The sequence below is a fragment of the Onychomys torridus genome, chromosome 17 (genome assembly GCF_903995425.1).
Source record: "Onychomys torridus chromosome 17, mOncTor1.1, whole genome shotgun sequence".
Taxonomy (NCBI): domain Eukaryota; kingdom Metazoa; phylum Chordata; class Mammalia; order Rodentia; family Cricetidae; genus Onychomys; species Onychomys torridus.
In genome coordinates, this window is record NC_050459.1 from 39632331 (window position 1) to 39643684 (window position 11354).

At 46.4% G+C, this 11354-nt stretch overlaps 1 protein-coding gene across 1 annotated transcript; it reads right to left on the reverse strand.

Annotated features, from left to right (window-relative positions):
• Positions 1-1250: 1250 nt before the first annotated feature.
• Slc25a4 (solute carrier family 25 member 4) lies at positions 1251-5232 on the reverse strand. Its single transcript, XM_036166829.1, has 4 exons — positions 4987-5232; positions 3124-3610; positions 2532-2672; positions 1251-1722 (listed from the first exon to the last, which is right to left on the reverse strand). Exons 1-4 carry the CDS (start codon positions 5095-5097, stop codon positions 1565-1567), a joined length of 897 nt encoding a protein of 298 aa, XP_036022722.1. The 5' UTR covers positions 5098-5232; the 3' UTR covers positions 1251-1564.
• Positions 5233-11354: the final 6122 nt, after the last annotated feature.

Genomic DNA, 11354 nt, shown 5'->3' on the forward strand with positions numbered 1-11354 from the left:
GGATGCCCAGGACCTGCCGAACTAGAGAGCTTGTGAGTTTCCCCTGGAACTGGGGAGACAGACAGTTGTGAGTCTCAGTGTGGGTGCTGGAAGCCAAACTCAGGCCTTCAATAAGAGCACTATGTACTTCTAACCCCAAGCTATATTACTCTGTCATCCCACCCTTGGAATTGCTATTTTTCTCTTGCTCACAAATCTCTGAAAGTCAAGTCCAAACAGGCTTTTCTCCTAGTTTTGTTTTTTTTTTTTTCTTTTTCCGAGACAGGATTTCTCTATGAAACAGTCCTGGCTATCCTGGAACTCACTCTGTAGACCAGGCTGACCTCCAACTCAGAGATCGGCCTGGCTCTGCTGGGATTAAAGGCAAGTGCGCCAACCGGGCCAGGCTCTGCTAGTTCTTAAACCGTTACAGAAAGGAAGCACAAACTGATACTTTGTATGCCTAAACCTAGTTACTTCTTTCAAGGTCCTTTCCTACCATTCTCCTCAAAACTATTTCACCTTCTCCCCGACTTAGGAGAGGTTCACTTTCAGAAACTCCCAGGCATTAAATACTAACTTGATAACTGATACCAAGAACCGAATGTTGGATGTGCCCCCATCCCCGGAGTTCAACCCTCAAGATGTCCACAGTATTAGGAGACGGCCCTTGGGAAGCAATTAATCACAGCATGGAGCCTTTGTCACTGTGGTTAATAGCCTTCACAGGGGGACTCCAGAGCACTGCTCCCTTCCCAGTAAGAAAATTCAGTAAGTCTTCCAGCTCTCACCGGGAGTTGATCCCCGTGGACTCTGAGGCTTCAGAATGGTGAAGAATGTTTGTTGTTTTATGAACCAGCCAGCACGTGGCACTTTGTCATTCCAGCCCAAACTAAGACAACTGTTCTTCGGTGAAGACTGTCCACTTGTTGGAAATTTCTAGGTAAAAGGAATCTGTGCGGGAACTAAAAAAAGAGCACTTCCTAAACATGCAAAATGCTCACCTCTGTGACTGAAAAGCTTAGCGGAGGCTGGGCATTCCTGTGGAAGAGCATGCAGTTAGTGGATCTGGAAGCTCTGTTCACGTTCCCACTCTCCAGCCTTCAGCAGCAGTGGGATAAGACAGTGCATGACCTGCTTTATGTTTGAGAAACAGCTCTGACATTTGTTCCGTATAGGGCGTGCACACAGGAGTCACTGACAAAAGCATCCTGCTAGAAAATATGCATGAATGCTCTTTAATCTGTTAGCAGTTAATGAGTTCAGGGAGATAAAGTGTATTGAGTAGTCTTTATTAATGATTCACATTTGGTTACTTTTCATTATCAGTTCTTCAGTTAATTAATTAACAAGTATGAGAAGCTATCTTCTGTTTGCTGTGGGAATCTAAATGTAAAATAAATACAAAATACACTTGTGGTTTAATGAATACTCAAGCCTTTTTCTGAGGTATTCCTTATGGTCTGGTTTTAACCATCATCTGTCTTTTTATTTCCTTAAGAATAGTCTGTTAAACCACACAATGGGATCTGTGAACTTGTGAACCAAGTCCACTGTGAACCAGTGAACTTGAGTTTTAATTACATTAGACGTATTTCTTGATCTCATCATACAATACCAGTACAAAAGCACCACCCATGCCTCTCAACACATTGGACCAGGCACCTTTGAAGAAAGCATTGGCTCCTTCATCTTTTGCAATCTTCCTCCAGCAGTCAAGCGTCCCCGTATACATAATATCAGCTGTGGAGACAAATGTGGGTAAGGGTTCCTTTCTGTACAAAGACCTGCATGCACATTATTGGTCACCAAGCCCCAGCCTATGCAATAGTCCATGAGACACCTGCCTGGCCTAACTGTTATCGTCTAGCATCCCTATTCCTCAAACTCAAGATCGGTTAAGTAACAATCAAACACAACCAATTTACACACTGCCAGCCTCAAACTGGAAGGCAATGTGGGGGAGGGGCGGTATATTCTGCGGATGACGTTTATGAATGAACAAACTAGCCCTGGTCTCCGATCACACTGCCCAAGGTTATGCAAGGAAAACAAAAAGGTATGGAGTGGGCTATAAAAAATTCCCTTACATTTGGTGTTTTGTTTGTTTTGTTTTAACTTTAACGGCTGTTTCATGCTTTACCTATGGAAGTTAAACTATGAAAGCAGACTGCTTCAGGCCACTTCTCATCCAGCTAATCCTCCTCCTCATTCACACTTCTAATAACTATATGAGAAGCCCAAGGCACAGTTTGAAGTGAACAGCTAATTCTTTGCCCTTTACCCAGGCTGTAGTGAAAAAAAGAGGACCTGAGCTCTATGTCATGCCAGACACCCAGGGCCAATTCTAAATACCTTGTTTATTATAGTCTTACAATCTCTCTAATAAAAAGGAAAAAAAAAAACAAGAGGGAAGTGGAGCGTCGGTTTCCTAAATCCTTATTGAGTAATTCTGTCATTCAACCTAGGGAAACGAGGCCTCTGGGCGCGTAAGAGTGCTCTCCAGGGGCCAACCCTAAGATTCACATCAGGAGGGCTCACGGCATGCTTACCCCCTTTCCGGCCAGACTGCATCATCATCCTACGTCGCACAGTGTCAAAGGGATAGGACACCAGCCCTGCGACCGCCGTCACACTCTGGGCAATCATCCAGCTCACGATAATGTGCACATTCTTGGGGTCTGGCAACATCCCTGTGAGTGGAGCCAAGAAGCAAAGTGGCTATTGGTTTGGTTTTTCCTCATCAGCTTGGTAGAAAGCAGGTGGAGGGGAAGACAAGGCTACTGACCCAACTCCATGTCCTACCCTCCCACAAGAACCGGCTTCTCCCCCAGGAACCCTTATATGCAACCAGTAGCCAACCAAAGTTGGCTGCTGCCGTCCCTCAATCCAGGGAAACTACAGCTCTGTTGACATGGAGTTCCCTTCTAGTTCAACTAGACAGCTCAAAGCCACAGTATTTATCAGTAGAGGACACAGAGGCTCCTTTGGTTATTGATTTACCCAAACTATATCACATCACCTCCTCAGAACTCAGCTCAGAGATAGGAAAAAGCCAACACAAAAGGTCTATATATAGGCCATACAGAATCCCCTCTCCACACCCCCTCCACACCCCTTCCACCTCAAAGACCCTCTTCTCACCCTTGGCAGTGTCATAAACTCCGAAGTAGGCAGCTCTGTAGATGATGATGCCTTGGACGGAGACACTGAAACCCTGGTAGAGACCCTTCAGGCCATCAGACTTGAAGATCTTGGTGAGACAGTCGCCCAGCCCACTGAACTCACGCTGGGCAGATCCCTTGCCCACGTCGGCAGCCAGCCTGGTCCTAGCAAAGTCCAGCGGGTAGACGAAGCAGAGGGAGGTGGCACCAGCTGCCCCACCGGATGCCAGGTTACCGGCAAAGTAGCGCCAGAATTGCTTATGCCGATCCACGCCCCCCAGGAAGATCTGCTTGTACTTGTCCTTGAAGGCGAAGTTGAGAGCTTGGGTAGGGAAGTACCGGATCACATTGGCCAGGTTACCCCTCCAGAAGGAGAGAAAGCCCTGCTCCTTGGGGATTCTCACGACACAATCAATGATGCCCTTGTACTGTTTCTCGGCACTGATCTGTTTGCTGGCATGCTGGACCTAGTTGGGGGCAGGGGAGGGTGGGTGACAGAGGGCAGACAGGGTGAAGAGAAGGGAAGACAGGAGAAAAAAAAAAAGGTTTGTACTCCCTCAATTGCCTGTTTATTTTCTTGTTTATGTTTTGTTTAAAGATACAATCATCCAATGTAGCCCAGGCTAGCCAGGTCAGAATCTTCTTGGATTAGCCTCCCAACTGCTGGGATTTCAGATGTGCACTACCATGCCCAGGGTCCTCCCCTTTCCTTCCCCTTCCTCTTCTTGAGGCAAAAGAAAACTTCAATGTTCTTAATGCATCAGGAAATCAAACAGTATCAAGGAGATGTAAATAAATGCTAGTTATTTGGTTAGGCTAAAAAACAATCCAAATTTTATTCATTATCAGGGCATTTGAGGGGGGAAAACTAAAAAAAAGTGACTGAGTCATTTATCCATTGATTTTTCCTTGCACGCTTATGGGAAATATAAATGGATAAAGATCCCTCCCTCAGCTCCCCATGACAATTCTGCAGTTTCTCTCCGCAATTCTGCAATGTCCCTTGCAACGAGGCTGTCTGAGCAGTAGTAGGTGCTCTGATGTGAACAAGCTCACCAGGCTTTACAGCCTGAATAATTTCACGATTATCCAGGTACTCCATTATTGAGTTAATACTGCTGTGGCCAATCTGTCGCAGCATTTTGTTTATTATTTAGACTCCCAAATGGCTATTCCCCAGTGAATAGCTTTTGCCTTTGGAATAGACCAGATGATGACGTTGCCCTTTGATGAACAGACAGGGAGAAAATGTTATGGAGACAGAACGGCTAAGGCAATCTGAATTTATTCTGAAAATTACTAAAGAATTTCTGCCTCAGCGTCTCCATCCGTGAAATACGGGCAAAGAATCCGTAATAAAATATGAATGAAATCGACGTTGGGCTATATAGCGCAGGGCACGCGACACAGTGTGATCCCCAGTCAATGATTAATCTGATGCTTCTATTGTAAAAGGTGGGCGCAGATAAGAAGGTGCAAAGGATGCGGCCAGAAGGTGAGGCCGGCCTAAGAGGCCTTGGGTGGAACGCCGCTGCAGTAACCAGGCTCAGGATCTGGCTCGAGGTAGACCAGCTTCGGGTGGGTTTCCATATATAGACACCCCAACGCGGGTGCCACCCGACACCAGGAATCTGTCACTGACGCCGGACCTGTATCTGCGTAGAGGGCACCTTCCCCTTCGCGTAGGCCCCGGGCTTGGGGCCTAGCACAGATTTGCCGCAGCGCCCCGCGCGCGCGCGCCCACACCGCAGCATCCCCGCGCCCCGCCCGCATCCCTGCGCCCTGCCGCCGCGCCCCGCCCGCATCCTCGCCGCCCGCGCCACCAAGCCGCCGCCGTCCTTACCTGCAGCAGCAGTTTGACCCTCTCGATCGGGGCGACCGCGGTCTTGGAGACGGCGGCGGCGATGCCACCTGCCAGGAAGTCCTTAACGAAGCTCAAAGCCTGATCCCCCATGCTGACAGCCGGGCGCACACAGCCTGCAAGGAGCCGCTCACTCGCTCTTGCCTACGCCCAGCCAGGCACCGCCACCTCGTCTCCGTCCCTGCGCGACGCTAAGGGGCCGCCCGCCTGACCGCAGCCCTCCTTATATCCCCGGCTCGGCGTCTCGCGAGAGGAGGAGGGACCCCGGCAAGCGCGCAGCGCGCATTGGCTGGGCAGGTGTCTGGACAGCCCCTCTCCATCCCCCTCCTTTGCAGAGGGCATTGGGGGCGAAGACACTTCCGGGAGCTAGGGCTGGGTTGGGGGGCTGTGCCTGCAGCTTGGGACATTTAAAGGGCAAATTCATGTTATCTGTCCCAGCCAGCCGAGGGAACACCGTGTCTCTGCCGCATGTGGGCCGTTGTATTTATAGCTCTAGAGGGTTTAGCCTGGGGCCGAGCTGGGGACCGAGAGGGGGCCCGATGCCTCAAGCAAGCTCTCTTTGACCTCGATTCTGCGCGATCGTGCTCCTGGCCGAGAGATTTCAGGCTGCCACCCCTTCCTCCTTGTCAGGGCGTTCCCATCTAGAGCTGGCTGCTTGGATTTGGTCCTCTGCAGAGCTCTGCGTTCCTGCAAATAAAATATGCTCCTCCCAAATGCATACTAACATCTTTCTATGCCGCAATTGCCTCATAATGTCGGGCAAGCTCATGGTCTCCGACTTCCCTCCATTCAATCCCTGAACCATTCCATCTGTAAGGAAATATTTATGCAGCCGGCACTCGGCGCCATCAGAAAAAGCGGAAAGCAGGGCCGCTAGGTGGATACTTGCTTGGGCAATGAATGTGGATGTGTGACTTTTCTGTTAACTCAGCCTGTCACACCGTCACCAAACCTGAGGACTCCTAAGAACAAGACACTCCTTCATTAGCCTCTCATCCATCTCTCAGCTCCCGGGATTCTCTTGTAGACAGAACTCTGAAGGGCTCTGAAGGAGCGCTCTGCTGTAAATGGAATCTCAACCATATTCTGAGCAGAACGGTTCCAGTTGGCTGGCTGCTTCCTGAGGATCAGAGCCCTCAGCCTTTCGGGAAGGTCGAATCCTTGGCTGTGTTTGCCTCTGTAATAGGCAGCTTGAGGCTGGGGAGCCCAGGCGCTATCTAATCCCGGGAAAGTGATTGCAATTAATTTTTTAAATACATGGGCGTGCAATTTAGTTTCCTTTACCTCGTTTCTAAGGCAGAACAAATATAACCGTGCAGATTTTTTTCCACACTGCTGTCTCTTCCTCAAGAATAAATGCAATTAGTTTTTTGTTTTGTTTTGATTTTGTTTTTAACTCCAAGCCCCTTACTCTGTTCTTTTCCCACACTGGCTAATCTTCCTTTGGACATTTACAAGGCTTATTCATCTTTTTAAATGTTTACTGATCCATGCCGACTCCATGGTAGGTGTTGATTGAGCTGCAGCTGTGTGTCACTCGGTCTAAAGACTCGGTAGAGCAGAGGTCATTAGCAGGGTGTCAGGAGCATAGGTAATGTATTTATTTGCAGTTGGGGCCGCTTAGAGTTGTGGAAACAAGGTGAACACTATGAAGGCTAGGACTCGTTACAGTGTTGCTAGAGGTCAAAGAAGACGGAGACATAGACAAACACCAAAAGTATCTATGTGTTCCTTTAACAGACACTAGCTGAGCAATCACTGTGTACCAGGAAGTGTGGCTTCTAAAGGCAACACAAGCAGAACCTTGGGCCACCTCCAAGGACCTTGCCGTATGATATAAACCACATATTAGTCGTAAGTATAATTGTGTATCCACTGCCTTCTGTTCTACCAATATTGAACAATAGCTGAAGCCATTTTTCTTTGGATATGTATTAGAGCTGTTGCTTATTTATTTTTATGATATACGTATGATTTTTTCCATTTATTAAGGATGAAAGCAAATTTGCAACCTATTTTTCTTTTATGGAAAGATAGATTTTTTTTCATACAATATATTCTGATCATGGTTTTCCCTCTGACTCTTCCCAGTTCCTCCCTACTCCCATCCAGATGCACACCCTTTCTGTCTTTAGAAACCAGTCATGTAAGAAATAATATAAAAATACAATAAGCAAAAAAACAAGCAAATACAAACAGGGCAAAACAAACCGAAAAAAGAGCCAAAGAAAAAGCACAAGAAACACATAAAGACACAGAAACATCCATGTTTATACTCACAGGAATCCCATAAAAACACAAAACCAGAAGCCATAATAAAATTGAATGGAAAAAAAATAAAAAAGGAAGACATGGCTGCTCCATGGAGAAAGTTCATTGTAGATAGATAAAAAGGGAGAGCATAGCCAGAGGCAGGGACATCTGGAGTCCAGACTCTGAGCTGAGCCATGTGAGGGGAGGGAGAAGGGAGGAAGGAGGGAGGAGGGAGGAGGGAGGAGGGGAGAGCCAGACCAGGAGGGGAAAGGGTAGATGGAAAAAGGTCCAGGTAACCAAACTTGCTGGATTATATAGGAAAGGGCAGCTGGAGGAAGAACAGCCCAGCACCTGGGGCTGGAGAAGTTTAAGGCAGCAGGCAGGGTATGTCAGTCAGAAAGACCCTGTAACAGGTAGGGACTTTGGGATGTTGGGAGAACCTGGCAGCTTTGATATGTTAGATAGGTACCTCAGCCATCTGCTCCTGGTTTGAAACTTAACAATAATATTCAAAGGACCTTTAAAAAAGAAAAGAATGCCCTGACTTAATATTATAAGACAAAAAATAAAACAAACAAAAAAACCCTCCCAAGATGCTACTGAGTTCGTCTTCCGTTGGCGGTCTACTGCTGAGCATGTGGCCTACCCTCAAGCACGGTTTGTTTCCCCAGTGAGACTCCCTTGGAGGAAACTAACTTTTCGTTTGCAAGTGGTTATCAGTTGGAGATAGCTTCTGGGTTAGGGATGGGAGTGTGTCCCCATTTTTCCTTTCATTTCTAGGACCACACCTGGTGCAGACCCGTGCAGGCCCTGCCTCAGTATCTGTGAGTTCATAGGTGCATTGATCCTGTTGATTTGGAAGGCGTTGTTTCCTTGGAGTCCTCCATGCCCTCTGGCCCTTACATTCTTTCTGCTTCCTCTTTTGAAGAGTTCCTTGAGCCGTGGGGGTGGGGCTGGGGAGGTGGATTTGATGGAGACATTCCATTTAGGGCTGAGTGTTCCAAGGTCTCTCACTCTGCCTATTTTCTGGCTTGAGTCTCTGAATTTGTGCCCATCTACTGTAGGAGGAAGCGTCTCTGATGATGACCGAGTCAGGTATGAATCTGTGAGTATAGCAGAATGTTGTTAGCAGAACAGTGGTATTTGGTTTTCCACCTAGGTCCCTGGTCTATCAGGTCTCAGGTTTTTAGTCACCCAAGCAGCATCAGGTATGGGTTTTATCTCATGGAGTGGGCTTTAAGTCAAATCAGATATTGGTTGGTTACTCCCACAAGCTTTGGGCCACTACTGCATTAGCATATCTTTTGTTTTGTTTTGTTTTGTTTTGCTTTTGTTTTTCGAGACAGGGTTTCTCTGTGTAACTTTGCAGCCTTTCCTAGAACTCGATCTGTAGCCCAGGCTGGCTTCCAACTCTCAGAGATCCACCTGGCTCTGCCTCCTGAGTGCTGGGATTAAGGGCATGCACCACCACCGCCCGGCTGTATTAGCATATCTTGCAGGCAGGTCACCAGTATAGATCAAAGGGTTTCCGAGCTGAGTTGGTGTTTACCTGCAGTAGTATGCAGAGTACTTTCTGGTACCATGAACACTAGTCTGTAGGGGGGAAAGCTCTAAATGAGGCACCAGCTTAGAAGAGATGTTTCGTATTTGTATTGTGGAAAAGAATGTTGCTATTGAAACACTCTAGCAAACCTTCCCTTTCTTTGTTTCCTTCTCAAAGGATCCTGAAATAGAATGGATACATTGAGTATTTTAAAGGTTTTGTAGTTCTACTATGTATTCAACAATTATTCTTGGGCCACTTGAATCACTCAGGAGGTCAAGGCTCTTGCTGCCAAACCTGACGACCTGAGTTTGATCCCTACGGCCAACAGGATGGAAGGAGAGAATCGACACCCTCCAATTCGCCACCACCATTGAGCAATTGGGCCCACCAGTAATACATAATGTAGTCTGACTTCTCAAATCCTCCTCCAACACTGGCCTAAAAAGACTGTCTTTTAGTTATCCGTGGCATTTCATGTGTTTGTGATGAATTTATGTATATGCTATATGATGCATTTTAACTTGGCAGAATTTTCTTTTCTTTTTTCTTTTTTGGGAACTTTTAGTCTTCCTTGACCACTGACACAAAAGCACAGTGTTTATTTTACCAATTGAGACAATAAACATTTGAGTAATTTTTCAATTTGTTTCTCATTTAATTTTTATTTCTGTTTTATATTGTTCTATCAGTATTATTTATTTAGATAAAAGTGAATTACTTTTTTTTTTTTAATTTTTAGATTTTTGAGACAGGGTTTCTCTGTGTAGTTTTGGTGCCTGTCCTGGATCTCACTTGGTAGCCCAGGCTGGCCTCAAACTCACAGTGATCCGCCTGCCTCTGCCTCCCGAGTGCTGGGATTAAAGGCGTGTGCCACCACTGCCCGAAAAATGAATTACTATTATAAATATTATAGTACAAATATTATTTATATTATAATAATATTTTCTATAAATAGATTATTGACTCTTCATAGGTATACTAGTATGTTTTATTCCACTTCGGGGGAAAAAAAACATTTTCAGTTATTTTTAAGGTGTCTAACACGTTTGGACCTGGTGGTGCACTCCTTTAATCCCAGCGCTTGAAGGCAAAGGCTGGCATGTCTCTGTGAGTTCAAGACCAGCCTGCCTGATCTACACAGCAAATTCCAGGCCACTCAGGGCTACATTATAAGATTCTATTTTAACGAAAACATCATGATAAGGATAGATGGGTCCGTTTTCACTTTTCTCCATATCCTCATTCTTGGATATCCTAACATCAATTTTTTTTTCAAAGATGTATTGATTCTTATGTGTATTAGTGGATCTCTGTGCACCACGTGCACGCAATGCCCAGAGAAGGCAGAAGAGGGCGTCAGATCTCCCTAGTGGCTGCGAGGGGCATGCCGGTGTTGGGAATGGAACCCCAGTCCTCTGGAAGAGCGGCCAGGCTCAACTGCTGAGCTGTCTCTGCAGCCTCCAGCATGAATTATTAAGTAGGTATTTCCTTCACTCGACTCCTTCACTCGACTGATTTACCATCAGACTAATTCTGGTTTGTCGTATACTAATTTACGCAATGGCTTAAAATTAATGAAATCTCTATATTATGATTTATTATTTATTTCCTTCATTGATGTTCTTGGACAGGAAAAAAAAACCCTACAAACACTTAAAAGATAAAACGTCTTACCAACTAATATGTCTGGACTTTTTACTCTATCAGCTGTTCAGAAAGAAATTGAACAGACATTTAAACTGGCTCTATGCCTCACTAATACGTTAATTCAGAAAGTATGTCGTCTTGGTTGCGCTCCGTTGCAGTCATCAGAATTCTGAGATACCACGTTTTCTCCTGGGCCCTCCAACCGTCCTGTTACAGAGGAGCTGAGCTGGAATCCTCCACCAGAAGCTTCCCGCCGAAGCCCAGCCGTGTCCTCCCTGTCCGTGGATTTTCTCAGGAAGAGGGAGGCCTCAGATGCCCTCGGGAGCATGAGCAGCCTGTGATCACAAGACTCGAGTATCACTTACACAGGGCAGGGAGAGAACCGAGCGGGCAGAACACGTGTCTCACAGCCTACCCCAGTGCTCCGTGGCCCTCTGCCAGCATCAGGACCCAGCAAGCATCTAGATAACAGGAAAACGGGATTGTTAACACTCACGGTACCCCGGGGCTCCGGAGAAAAGAAAATGAGGTATTGAGCTGACTTCTGGGATTTTCTTTAGTCAACAGCTTTACAGAATTAAATCCCTTTTTACCAAATTGGAAACTGAGAACAGGAAAGGTCCAGCAAATAGAGAAAAGCACCTACGAATTTGAGGGGGGCGGTACTAGCACAAATGCCTGGGAGGCGCTGTGCCCCTCCACAGCCGCCTGGAAGCAGAACACTCTACAACGGCCAATTTTAGCATAAAGCGAAGAAGATGAAAATATTTAATTATGTATTTATGCATTCGTGCGTGTGCACAGAGGACACACTTGGGTGACATTCCTCGTGTGCATCGACCGTTTTTTTTTGTTTGTTTGTTTTGTTTTTTCCTCTCTTTTGTCACATGGTCTCTCAGCAGCC